Source organism: Mobula birostris, chromosome 9, assembly GCF_030028105.1.
Source record: "Mobula birostris isolate sMobBir1 chromosome 9, sMobBir1.hap1, whole genome shotgun sequence".
Taxonomy (NCBI): domain Eukaryota; kingdom Metazoa; phylum Chordata; class Chondrichthyes; order Myliobatiformes; family Myliobatidae; genus Mobula; species Mobula birostris.
The window spans coordinates 1,502,484-1,515,369 of NC_092378.1; the positions used below are offsets into that span (position 1 = coordinate 1,502,484).

The window sequence follows — 12,886 nt, forward strand, 5'->3', positions numbered from 1 at the left end:
TAACGGATGCCTTTATCTTTATCTAAAACAGCTTCCGAATTGCTCCTAGAAAACTTCAACTATTGTGGTTCTGCCATCATCCCTGCTAGTATCCCCTTCCAATCAATTTTGGCCAGCTTCTCTCTCATGGTTCTGTAATTCCCTTTACTCCACTGTAATACTGATACTTCTGATTTTAGCTTTCCTTTCTCAAACTTCAGGGCAAATTCTATCATACTATGATCACCGTCTCCTCAGGGTTTCTTTACTTTAAAATCTCTCATCAAATCTGGATCATTACATAACAGCTAATCCAGAAATGCTATCTCTAGCTGCTCTAAAAAGCCATCTCGTAGGCATTCTATAAGTGCCTCTCTTGGGATCCTGCTCCAATATGATTTTCCCAAACTTCCTGCATATTGAAATCCCCTATGACTGTCATAACATTGCCCTTTCAACAAGCTTTTTCTGTCTCTGGTTGTAATTTGTAACCCACATCCTGGCTACTGTTTGGAGGTCTGCTATAACTCCCATAAGGTTATTTTTACCCTTGCAGTTTCGTAACTCTGCCCACAAGGATTCTACATCATACAATCCTATGTCACCTCTTTCTAAGGATTTGATTTCATTTTTTACCAAGGAAGCCACACCACCCATTCTCCGTCCCTGCCAGTCCTTTCAATACAATGTGTATTCTTGGATGTTAAGCTCCCAATGATAATCCTCTTTCAGCCATGACTCAGCAACACCCACAATATCATACCCACCAATCTCTAACTGTGCTACAAGATCATCTACCTTATTACATATACACTGTGCATTCAAATACAATGCCTGAGTTCATCACCGTTCTCCATGTTGGCCCCCTGTTGCACTTTAGCTCATCTCATTGACTGCAATTTTGCCCTATTATCTGCCTGTCCTTTCTCACCATCTCATGACACACTGCATCTGTTTGCAAACCACCTGCCCCATCCTCAGCCCTATCAGTCTGGTTCTAACCACACCCCCTGCCAAATTATTTCAGCCCTCTCCAACAGCTCTAGCAAACTTGCCCACAAGGATATCAGTCCCCCTTGAGTTCAGGTGTAGACAATGTTGTGCCGACCATGTAACCTACTCTAGAAACTGCCTAGAATTTCCCTACTGCATAGCCCTCTATTTTTAAGCTCTATGTACCTATCCAAGAGTCTCTTAAAAGACCCTATTGTGTCTGCCTCCACCACCATTGCCACACTCCCACCACTCTCTGTGAAAAACATACATCTGACATCCCCCTTGTACCTACTTCCAAGCACCTTAAAACTATGCCCCCTCATGTTAGCCTTTTCAGCCCTGGGAAAAAGCTTCTGACTATCCACACAATCAATGCTTCTCATCATCTTATACACCTCTATCAGGTCACCTCTCATCCTCCGTCGCTCCAAAGAGAAAAGGCCAAGTTCATCCACCTATTCTCATAAGGCATGCTCCCCAATCCAGGCAACATCCTTGTAAATCTCCTCTGCACCCTTTCTATGGTTTCCACATCCTTCCTGTAGTGAGGCGACCAGAACTGAACTACCTGTAACCCATCATTTTTGTACAGGTAACACACATGAAAGTTGCTGGTGAACACAGCAGGCTAGGCAGCATCTCTAGGAAGAGGTACAGTCGACATGTCGGGCCGAGACCCTTCGTCGACTGTACCTCTTCCTAGGGATGCTGCCTGGCCTGCTGCGTTCACCAGCAACTTTGGTGTGTGTTGCTTGAATTTCCAGCATCTGCAGAAATCCTCGTGTTTGCATTTTTGTACAGGTCATACTTTCTCCAGAAGATATTCCAATGATCCAGAATCTGAAAACCTGTTCTCATCAATGTTCTAAGATGACATTCTGACATGATGTACCTAGTGCACTCTTCAAGGAAGGTGACTGTACCCTGAGATCTCCCAGGTACAGAGTGTCTGCACCCCGAGATCTCCCAGGTACGGAGTGTCTGCACCCCGAGATCTCCCAGATACAGAGTGTCTGCACCCCGAGATCTCCCAGGTACATAGTGTCTGTACCCCGAGATCTCCCAGGTACGGAGTGTCTGCACCCCGAGATCTCCCAGATACAGAGTGTCTGCACCCCGAGATCTCCCAGGTACGGAGTGACTGCACCCCGAGATCTCCCAGATACGGAGTGTCTGCACCCCGAGATCTCCCAGGTACGGAGTGTCTGCACCCCGAGATCTCCCAGATACAGAGTGTCTGCACCCCGAGATCTCCCAGGTACGGAGTGTCTGCACCCCGAGATCTCCCAGGTACGGAGTGTCTGCACCCCGAGGTCTCCCAGGTACGGAGTGTCTGCACCTCGAGATCTCCCAGATACGGAGTGTCTGCACCCCGAGGTCTCCCAGGTACAGAGTGTCTGCACCCCGAGATCTCCCAGGTGCGGAGTGTCTGCACCCCGAGATCTCCCAGATACAGAGTGTCTGCACCCCGAGATCTCCCAGGTACATAGTGTCTGTACCCCCAGATCTCCCTGTACTACACTCCTCCATCTCCCCTTCCCCTTTCCCTGTACTGCGCTCTGCCCTCTGCCAGAACCACTCTCAGCCTCTCTTACATTTAATGATGAGTTTCCGGTGCTGGTCCTGTGAGCTCTCCATGGTGTACAGGGTCTGTTTGCTGATGCTGCTGAGGTCCACACTACGCCAGTCCTCCAGCATCTGGAACGTAATGTCAGCACTGTGGATCACTGCTCGCGATGCCTGTCAGGAGCAAACAGCACATCTTTAGTCAGGAGCCAGGCACAGGAGAGGGTGGCTGTGGCCTGGAATCGCTCTGGAACTAGACCTCCCAGAATGGACAGGAGATGATAGCTCTCCTGGTGTAGGCAGACAGCTGAGGACAAAGGAGAAGGGGGAGATGTCGTCAATGGCTCTTGTCACCCTGAGGAGGTTTGTAAGGGGAAAGCACCCTTCTCCACAAAGCACACTGCCTGGACCTAACTGTGCTTCCACACTTGGAAAAAACTCAGAAACAATGGAGGGGCAGGAACAGGAGCAGATTTGGATAGGGAACAAGAGTGGGATTGGGAGCAGGAGTGTTTTAGCTATGCGATAGGGAGTGAGGGAAGGTTGGGAACTAGATAGGGAGTGGATGTGGAGAGGATGCTTCCTATGATGGGGGAGTCTAGGACCAGAGGGCACAGCCTCAGAATAGAGGGATGTCCATTTAGAACAGAGAAGAGGAGGAATTTCTTTAGCCAGTAGTGGTGAATCTGTGGAATTCGTTGACACAGGTGGCTGTGAAGGCCAAGTCATTGAGTTTATTTGAAGCAGAGGTTGATAGATTCTTGATTAGTCAGAGTGTTAAAGGTTACGAGGAGAAGGCAGGAGAATAGGGTTGAGAGGGATAGTAAATCAGCTATGATGGAATGGTGGAGCAGACTCAATGGGCTGAATGGCCCAGTTCTGTTCCTATATCTTATGAAGCAGGGTAGCAGTGAAAGTTTTTATGGTCTGGGGAGAGGGAGTGAAAATGGGTGTGCAATTGGGACTGGGGTGAGGATTGGGATTGGGACAAGGAGTGAATGGTTTGGGATTGGGATGCAAATGGGACAGAGTTGGGAATGGGACAGCAAGTGGGACTGGATTTGGATTGGAATAGGGAGACGGACTGGGAGCACAACAGGGAGCAGGACTTGTTAGAGATCAGGTGAGGGAATGGGAATTGTAAGGGGACAGCATAGGGAATGGAAGTTGCTAGGTAACATGATAGAGAATGGGGGTTGTTAGGGAATAGGATTGGGAATGGGATTTGTTGAGGAACTGTTAGGGAACAAAACAGGATAGGGAGTGGGAGTTGTTTGGGAACAGATCAGAATAGGTTAAGAAACATGAAAGGGAGTGGGAGTTGTTAGGGAACAGGATGTGAAGCAGGGTGGCAGTATGGAATTGGGAATGGGATGGAGACGAGTGGAAATCGGTGTGGAATTGGGAATTCTGTGAGGACTGGGAGTGGGAATGGGATTGAGATTGGGATAGAGAATGATTTGTTTGGGAATAGGATTATGAGTTGGATTAAAATGGGATTGGGACTCAAATCAGGCTGAGGAAAGGGAGAATCTCCTTCATGAACCTTTCCCTCACCTTCACCCTCTGATCTGATCGATACAATCACTATTTCCTCAGAGCTGTTGGACATACCAGCCTGGGACACACTTGACACCCGGCATCTGGTGGATACCCATCTGATCAGTGGGGGTGCTGGCAGCCGGTAGGTGGGGGTGGACAGGGAGCCATGTGTCGAAGGTTTCCAGCAATCAGCCTTACCTGGCACAGGTGATTTAAGGAGGTCTGGCGCCTGAGAACTTGAGAAAATCTTCTTGCCACTGGAAAGAAACACAATTGTCAGATAAAGAAATCTCCAATAAGTTTCACCAATCCTCACGTTTTGCTGTTCCCACTATAGCTGAACCACCACTCAACACCCTTGAAACACCATGAGTGCATTTCTGGCAGGAAGAATGCTCCTGGAGACAGCAGAATGAGGATCAGATACATTAGGGCTGTTGTTGTCTAGGCAAGGACCACTTTGCCTCTGGATATGTTGGGCACAAGCAATGACTTGCTTAACCCCGATACACAGGCATGAGAGGTTTTTACAGATGTACTGTGGAGAGCATCACTGTCTGGTAAGGAGAGGCCACAGTACAGGATCATTTTAAAAAGGCAGAAAATTGCAAATTCCACTAGCTCCATCACAGGCACCAGCCTCCTCAGCATCCAGGACTCCTTCAAAAGGAGATGCCTCAAAAAGGCAGCATCTGTCATTAAGGACCCATCACCCAGGCCATGCCCTCTTCTCATTACCACCATCAGGGGGGTACAGAAGACTGAAGACGCACACTGAACACATGGGACAATGAACCCATCAACACTACCTCGCCATTTTTAATTCAATTTTTCTTTTTTTCTCTCTTTTTGCGCTACTTATTTAATTTTCTATATACATACATTTATTATGTATTGCATTGTACCTCAAATGCCAACAATAATAAAACTGATTCTGATTCTGAAGAGAAATTGAATGAAGCTACACAACAACTTTAGGGGTTTACATCTAATTCAGATAAAGGTCCGACTCTAAAGGCACCAGTGTTCATGGTAACTGGACCCAGATGAAAAGATTAAAGGGGAGAAGCAAAAGTTTAGTGCAGTTCCTTGTGATCTTTTACATGTTTCCTGAAACTTCAAAATAGGTTGAACACAGACTGAAAAGAGGGGGCATTGTCAGGGCACAGGGAATGTAGAAAGTGTGAGTGCTGGGAGAGCTGGCATACACTCAATGGGCCGAACAGCCTCTTCCTGAACTGCATCAGACTGTGATTAAAGAACCAACGAAAGAGACCCTGTTCGCTCTCATTGACCTTAACAATGAACTGCTTTGCAGTTGGGTAGAGTGGAACGGTATAACTGAGGAAAGGTTCATTGAGCTAGGGCTTTTCTCTCTGGAGTGCTGGTGGATGAGGGGCGAATTGATAGAGATGTCCAAGATGATGAGAGGCATAGCTAGAGTGGATAGCTAGAGACTTTTTCCCAGGGAGGAAATGGCTAATAGGGGAGATATAATTTTAAGGTAGGAAGGTATTAGAAGGGGTGAGATGTCAGAGGTAGGTTTTTTACCCAGAGGAATGCTCTGCCAGGAGTGGTGGTAGAGGCAGATACATTATGAGCATTTATGAGACTCTTAGATAGGCACAAGGATGATAGAAAGATGGAGGGTGATTGGGAGGGAAGGGTTAAAAGGCTGGCACAACTGTGGTCTAGAGAGCCTGTACTGTACTGCAGCGTTCTGTGAAAATGAAGTGTAGCATGGATCCATTAACTAGGTTTACTGATTTCCTTTAGGCAAATGTTTCAAAGAGTCTTTAATTTAGATCATAAGGAAATAGGAGCAGAATTAGGCCATTTGGCCCATCAAGTCTGCTCCACCATTTCATCATGGCTGATCCATTTTCCCCTCTCAGGCCAAATCTCCTGTTTTCTCCCCATACCCTGACTAATCAAGAATCTATCAAACTCTGCTTTAAAAATACCCAATGACTTGGTCTCCACAGCTATCTGTGGCAATAAATTCCACAGATTCACCACCTTCTGGCTAAAGAAATTCCTCCTCATCTCCATTCTAAAAGGATGTCCCTCTATTCTGAAGCCGTGCCCTCTAGTCTTAGAATTTCCCAACATAGGAAACATCCTCTCCACATCCATTCGAGCAAGACCTTTCAACATTCGATAGATTTCAATGAGGTCCGTCTTCATTCTTCTGAATTCTAACGAGTACAGGCCCCGAGCTGCCGACTGCTCCTCATACAATAAGCCTTTCATTCCTGGAATCATTTTCATAAACTCCTCTGAACCCGCTACAATGTCAACACACCCTTTCTAAGATACGATGGCTAATGCTGCTCACAATATGCCGAATGAGGCCTCACCAGTGCTTTATAAACTCCCAGCGTTACATCCTTGCTTTTATATTCTAGTCCTTTCCAAATGAATGCTAACATTGCACTTGCCTTCCTTACCACCGAATGAAAGACATTTTGCTTGTTTCTTGCCCAACAAGAGGTGGATCACAGTAAGAGAACACATGGTACAGAAACTACACTGCACCAGACAGGCAGGCTCTACGTCGGGTAGTCCAAACTGCCCAATGCGTCACTGGCACCAGCCTACCTGCCATCAAGGACATAGACACAGTAAAGTGCCAAAAAACAGCTGGTAACATCATGAAGGATCACACCCACCCTGCTCATAGATTGCTTATCCCACTCCCGTCAGGGAGGAGGCTATGTAGCATCCACACCAGGACCACCAGACTCAAAAACAGTTACTTTCCCCATGCAGTAAGGCTGATCAACACCTCCACCCTCTAACCCACCCCTCCACACCCCCAACCAGCAATATTTTATCTTATCCTGTCAGTCACCTTACTGTATGTAAGACCATAAGATATTGGAGCAGAATTAGACTATTTGGCCCATCGTGCCTGCTCCACCAATTCATCATGGCTGATCCAATTTTCCTCTCAGCCCCAGTTTCTTGCTTTCACCCGTATCCTTTCATTCCTTGACCAGTCAAGAATCTATCAACCTCTGCCTTAAATATACATAAAGACTTGACCACCACAACTGCCTGTGGCAAAGAATTCCACAGATTCACCACTCTCTGGATAAAGAAATTCCTCCTCATCTCCATTCTAAAAGAACACCTCTCTATTCTGAGGCTGTGTCCTCTGGTCTTAGACTCTCACATCATAGGAAACATCCTCTCCACATGCACTTTATCAAGGCCTTTCACCATTCAATAGGTTTCAATGAGGTCACCCCTCATTCTTCTGAATTCTAGTGAACATAGCCCAGAGCCATCAAACGCTCTTCTCATGACAAGCCACTCAATCCTGGTATCATTTTCATGAATCTCCTTTGAACCCTCTCCAGTTTCAGCACATTCTTTCTAAGATAAGTTGCCCAAATCTGCTCACGATACTCCAAGTAAGGCCTCACCAGTCCTTCTCAAGTTTCAACATTACATTCTTGCTTTTATATTCTAGTCCTCCTGAAATGAACTCAAACATTGCATTTGTCTTCCTCACCAACAACTCGACCTACACATTAACTTTAAGGGAATCCTGCATGAGGACTCCCAAGTCCCTCTGCACCTCTGTTTTTTTGTATTTTGTCTCCCATTTAGAAAATAGTCAACCCTTTCATTTCTTCTACCAAAGTGCATGACCATACACCTCCCAACACTGTATTCCATCTGCCACTTCTTTGTTCATTCTCCTAATCTGTCCAAGTCCTTCTGTATCCTCTTTACTTCCTCAAAACTACCTTCCCCTCCACTTATCTTCATATCATCTGCAAACTTTGCAACAAAACCATCAATTCCATCATCCAAATCATTGACATATAATGTAAAAAAAACCGGTCCCAATACAGGCCCCTGTGGAACACCGGCAGCCAGTCAGAAAAGGCTTCCCTTATTCCCAATCTTTACCTCCTGACAATCAACCACTGCTTTATCCAGGCTAGGATCTTTCTTGTAATACCATGGGCTTGTAGCTTGTTAAACAGCCTCATGTGTGTCACCCTGTCAAAGGCCTTCTGAAAATCCAAGTTCACAACATCAGCTGATTCTCCTTCGTCTATCCTGCTTGTTATTTCTTCAAATAATTCCATCAGATCTGTCAGGTAAGATTTTCCCTTGAGGAAACCATTCTGATTGACCTATTTTATCATGTGTCTCCAAGTACCCTGAGACCGCATCCTTAATAATCGACTCCACCATCTTCCCAACCACAGAGGTCAGACTAACTGGCCTATAGTTTCCTACCTTCTGCCTCTCTCCCTTCTTGAAGAGTGGAATGACACTTGCAATGTTCAGACACTCCTATACCTAGAGTCGCTTTATGGACATATAAATAATCCTATATGAGCTATCTTTTATATTTATATTTATTTTTTTTTATTTTGTTGCATCCTTTATCTTATTGTGTTCTTTTTTGTGCTGCATTGGATTCAGAGTAACAATCATTCCGTTAATAATTGTGTACTGGAAACGACAATAGAAACAATCTTGAATCTTGAACTTGATATCTGATAGGGATGAGCAGTCACCTGTCACGTTCTCCAATCACATTCCAGGATAGAGAGACGTGAACCTGCAATGTTACACAAGTGTTTAGTTTGTAGGCTTGTTACAGGAGTAAGTTCACACTGATACATTACTCACATTCAAACTTGATGTTCCTCAAGTTCTCAGGAAGTTCGTGAAGTGCGACCTTCAGCCACTCATCCAGCTGCTTGGCGAATTTACGAATCACCTGAGTGAGGCTGAAATTGCAACAGAGAAAATTATGGTTAGCACGACTGTATTACAGCTGAGGGCACTGGAGTTCAGAGCTCAGCCCTGGCGTCCTCTGCAAGGACTTTGTATGTCCTGCCCGTAGAATGCGTGGGTTTCCTCCGGGTGCTCCGGTTTCCTCCCACAGTCCGAAGGCGTACTGGTTAGTAGGTTAATTGGTCACTGTAAATTGTCCTGTGAGTCGGCTAGGGTTCAATTGGTGGCAGGACAATTTGAAAGGCTGCAAGGGCCTATTCCGTAAGACCATAAGACTGTAAAATATAAGAGCAGAATTAGGCCGTTTGGCCCGTTCAAGTCTGCACTGCCATTTCATCATAGCTGATCCATTTTCTCTCTCCTGCCTTCTCCTCGTATCCCTTCATGCCGTGACTAATCAAGAATCTATCAACCTTTGCCTTAGATATACCAGTGACTTGGGCTCCACAGCCACCTGTGACAACGTATTCCACAGATTCACCACCCTCGAGCTAAAGAAATTCCTCCTCATCTCCACTGATTCTGTAAATACATAAAGGGTTTTCAATGAACTAAAGATAAAGAGATAAAGGAGTTTGTTCGTGGATTGCGCTGGGGGCAGCCTGCAAGTGTTGCTGTGCTTCCAACACCAACATAGCGTATCCACAACTTACCTGTAATCTTTGGAATATGGGAGCAAACTGGAGCACCTGGAGGAAACCCATGTGATAACAGGAACACATACAAATTCCTTCCATACAGCAGCGAGAATCCAACCCTGTTTTGTGATCACAGGTGCTGTAAAGAGACTGCACTAACTGCTTTGCTACTGTGAATGTCCTGTCAGTGCACAAATAACTTACCTTTCCAGAGTGTTTTCAGTGTGGCAAACAGTCCCATTTCCCCTAATCAACACAAACCTCCCTGGAGGGAGAGCCAGTGGGGTCGTTAGTGACCAGAAATGAAACATACAGACCTGACTTCCAGAACTCATCCACTGTCAACATCATGAGGACCCAAGATGCCCAGTGTCAGCAGTTAGTCTCCTCTCCACAGATGCAGAAACTTCATATATCAGTAATATTTGAGTAATCTCATAAATATACTGTTTGATTGAGCATTCTTGTTTGCTTAAATATTTCATTATGGTTATATGTAAAAATCGTGAATTGCATATGTCATGATGCTACTACATGATTTGCAAGTGTATCACTTAAAGTTAAAACTAACTGAGACTTGCCTCTCCCAGCTTCCAACTTCCTTTGGAGTTACAAAACATAACAGTGGTGATGAGAAAGTTTTAAATTAACCCAGGACGGCTACCTTCCTGTTAAAGCGCAGTGAGATGTTCGGGCTTTTTAAAAAAGCACAGTGAGAAACGGTCGAGTAAAATAAAATAGTGTAGCACATGCTTCTTTGGAAAATGAGACTTTTGAGTTTAAAAAAGGCAGAAAACAGACAAATTCATAGGTTCATAAACAATGAGTACTGGGTGATAATAATCATAAATTTAAAAATTCAAAAATGGCTAGCTACATCAGAAAGATAACTACATTCAATTACACAATAATTGGAAAATGTATACTGAGCTAATTGAACAGTATTTTAAAGCAAATGGAATAGCCAATGAGAAACAAGTACCAGTTTTACTGAGTGCATTGATTTTAAAGGCATACTGTTTGCTTAGAAATTTGACTGCTCCAGCCAAACCAGCTGAAATGAGCTTTGCTGATATTGTGAAATGCAGGAATAATTAGAACCAAAACTACCATTCATTGCAAAACACTTTAGGTTTCATAAGTGGAATCAAAAGAAAGGGCAGCCCATTTCAGTATGCATGGCTGAACTGAAGAAGCTGTCTGAGGATTGTCAGTTCATTAATGAGCTTAATGGTGCACTGAGAGATTGGTTAGTTTGTTTCAAAAACAGCTCCCAACTAAGGCACACTTGCATTTAAAAGAGCAGTTGAAATAGTCCTATCAAAGGAAACCACGGACAGAGACACAATTGAGTTGAACAAAATTGCAACATTGAAACCAAAACCAGCCTGGCTGAATAAATGGACTGTGTGAACTGGGGTGGTGGTGTGATGGGTGTGTAATGGACTGTGTGTGAACTGGGGCAGTGGTGTAATGGACTGTGTGCGAACTGGGGCAGTGGTGTAATGGACTGTGTGTAACAGATTGTGTGAATTAGGGTGGTGGTGTGATGAGTGTGTAATGGACTGGATGTGAAGAGGGAATGATGCTGTAATGGGTGTGTAATGGACTGTGTGTGAACTAGGGCAGTGGTGTAATGGACTGTGTGTGAACTGGGGCAGTGGTGTAATGGGTATGTAATGGACTGTGTATGAACTGTGGTGGTAGTGTAATGAATGTGTAATGGACTGGATGCAAGGTGGGGGGTGTTGTGATGGATCAGGGTGGAATGGATCCAGTGTAAAGTGGAGCTGGGAACATAACAGAAATGGACACCTGTATTGAAGACCAGGTGAGGAGCACATCAGGTCAGAAAATTACTGGGTGCAACAGGCCTGATGTGCAATGTGTCATTTGTGTGATGGTCTAGGAGTGTAACTGAATGGTAGAGTAATGCACCAGGGTCACACTGAACTAGGGACAGAACAGGCTCTGTGTACTGTACTCGCTGTACAACAGCCAGCATTACAATGGGTCAGGTGTGACCCAGCTCCAGACGGGAGAGAGACTCCCCATGCTTGGTACGGATCAGCTGGTGTGGGTGACTTCACCAACCTGTCTGGTAATGCTTGCAACACACTGGGCATGAGAACCCCGGAGATGGCCTTGTAGAGGATTGAGTCGCAGACCCCGACAATGTTGACCACAGTGGCCGAGCCCAGCACAGGCAGCATGTGTGGGGGCATTCCTTGCCAGAAATGCAACAGGAAACTCTGAACCTGGCGAGGGCAGAAAGGAAAATGGTCAGAGGGAGGGCATCAATGACGGGAGGCTGTGCACAAGGACAGAGCTGTTACCTCATCGAAGTTTGCCCTGATCACTGTGTCCAGGATCCTCTGACAGTGAGTACGGTACATCATAATGAAGGTGGAAACCTGCAGGGACAAGACAGAAAGGTCGAGATGTTCACAGGCACTCCCCTCCTCCTCTATGTACAACGCTTTCAAAATCAATCAGAATCTGGTTTAGCATCACTGGAAAATGTTGTGAAATTTGTTGTTTTGATGCAGCAGTACAGTGATTTTTAATAAACTATAAATTATAATAAGAAATACATATTTTTTAAAATTAAATTTAGTGAAAAGAGAGAGCAAAAAAAATTGAGGTTCATGGGTTCATTGTCCTTTCAGAAATCTGATGGCAGAGGGGAAGAAACTGTTCCTGAATGTTGAGCGTGTGTCTTCAGGCTCCCGTACCTCCTCTGTGATGGTAGTCTATGCCCCTCAAGAGTTTATGTGGTCACCCCTCAGTCTCCTACGCACCATGCTGGTAAGTCCTAGCCTGCCCAGCCTCTTTCCATAATCCAGGTTCTCAAGCGCTCTTGACGCCCTCATAAACAGTAGCGTTGCAGTGGAATTGGCAGAGGGGCCTCACACACGTCCGAAGAGAGAGAGAGAGATTTTTAAAAGGAACTTTTGCAGGATTTAGCTTTTCTTGGTGGCACAGTTGTCATTCATTAGCAAGGGTAAATAAAAATAAGGTAGGAACAAGTGGAGCGGCCATTTTTAGAGCGGTCATTGTGTGAGTGGACCAGGGTTAGAGTGGGGATGCTTTAGCTCATCATACTACGACACGAACAGTCTTGGGCGAGGTAAGTATCTGATCAGTTGCATCTTCTTCTACTTTCTCCTTTTTTCATTCTTCATTCGTTGTCTTTTGGGTGCATTGTTAAGCAGTGAGAATGGCTCCGGGGCTGTGTTGTGTTCTTTGTGTGAGATGTGGCAATTCTGAGATAACTCCAGCCTCCTGGATAATCACATCTGTATCAGGTGCACCGAGCTGCAGCTCCTCAGAGGACGTGTCAAAGAACTGGAGCAGCATCTCGATGGCCTTCAGCTCACACAGGAAACTAAGGAGAC

At 45.3% G+C, this 12,886-nt stretch overlaps 1 protein-coding gene across 1 annotated transcript in view; it reads right to left on the minus strand.

Moving 5' to 3' along the window:
* rfx4 (regulatory factor X, 4) overlaps positions 1–12,886 on the minus strand; it is a 125,205-nt gene that overhangs the window by 71,789 nt on the left and 40,530 nt on the right. The window contains exons 7-11 of the mRNA XM_072269309.1: positions 11,825–11,902; positions 11,583–11,746; positions 8,743–8,843; positions 4,282–4,340; positions 2,571–2,715 (exon numbers count right to left, since the gene is read on the minus strand). Coding sequence (XP_072125410.1) covers positions 2,571–2,715; positions 4,282–4,340; positions 8,743–8,843; positions 11,583–11,746; positions 11,825–11,902 — 547 coding nt within the window. The remainder of the gene's footprint in view (positions 1–2,570; positions 2,716–4,281; positions 4,341–8,742; positions 8,844–11,582; positions 11,747–11,824; positions 11,903–12,886) is intronic.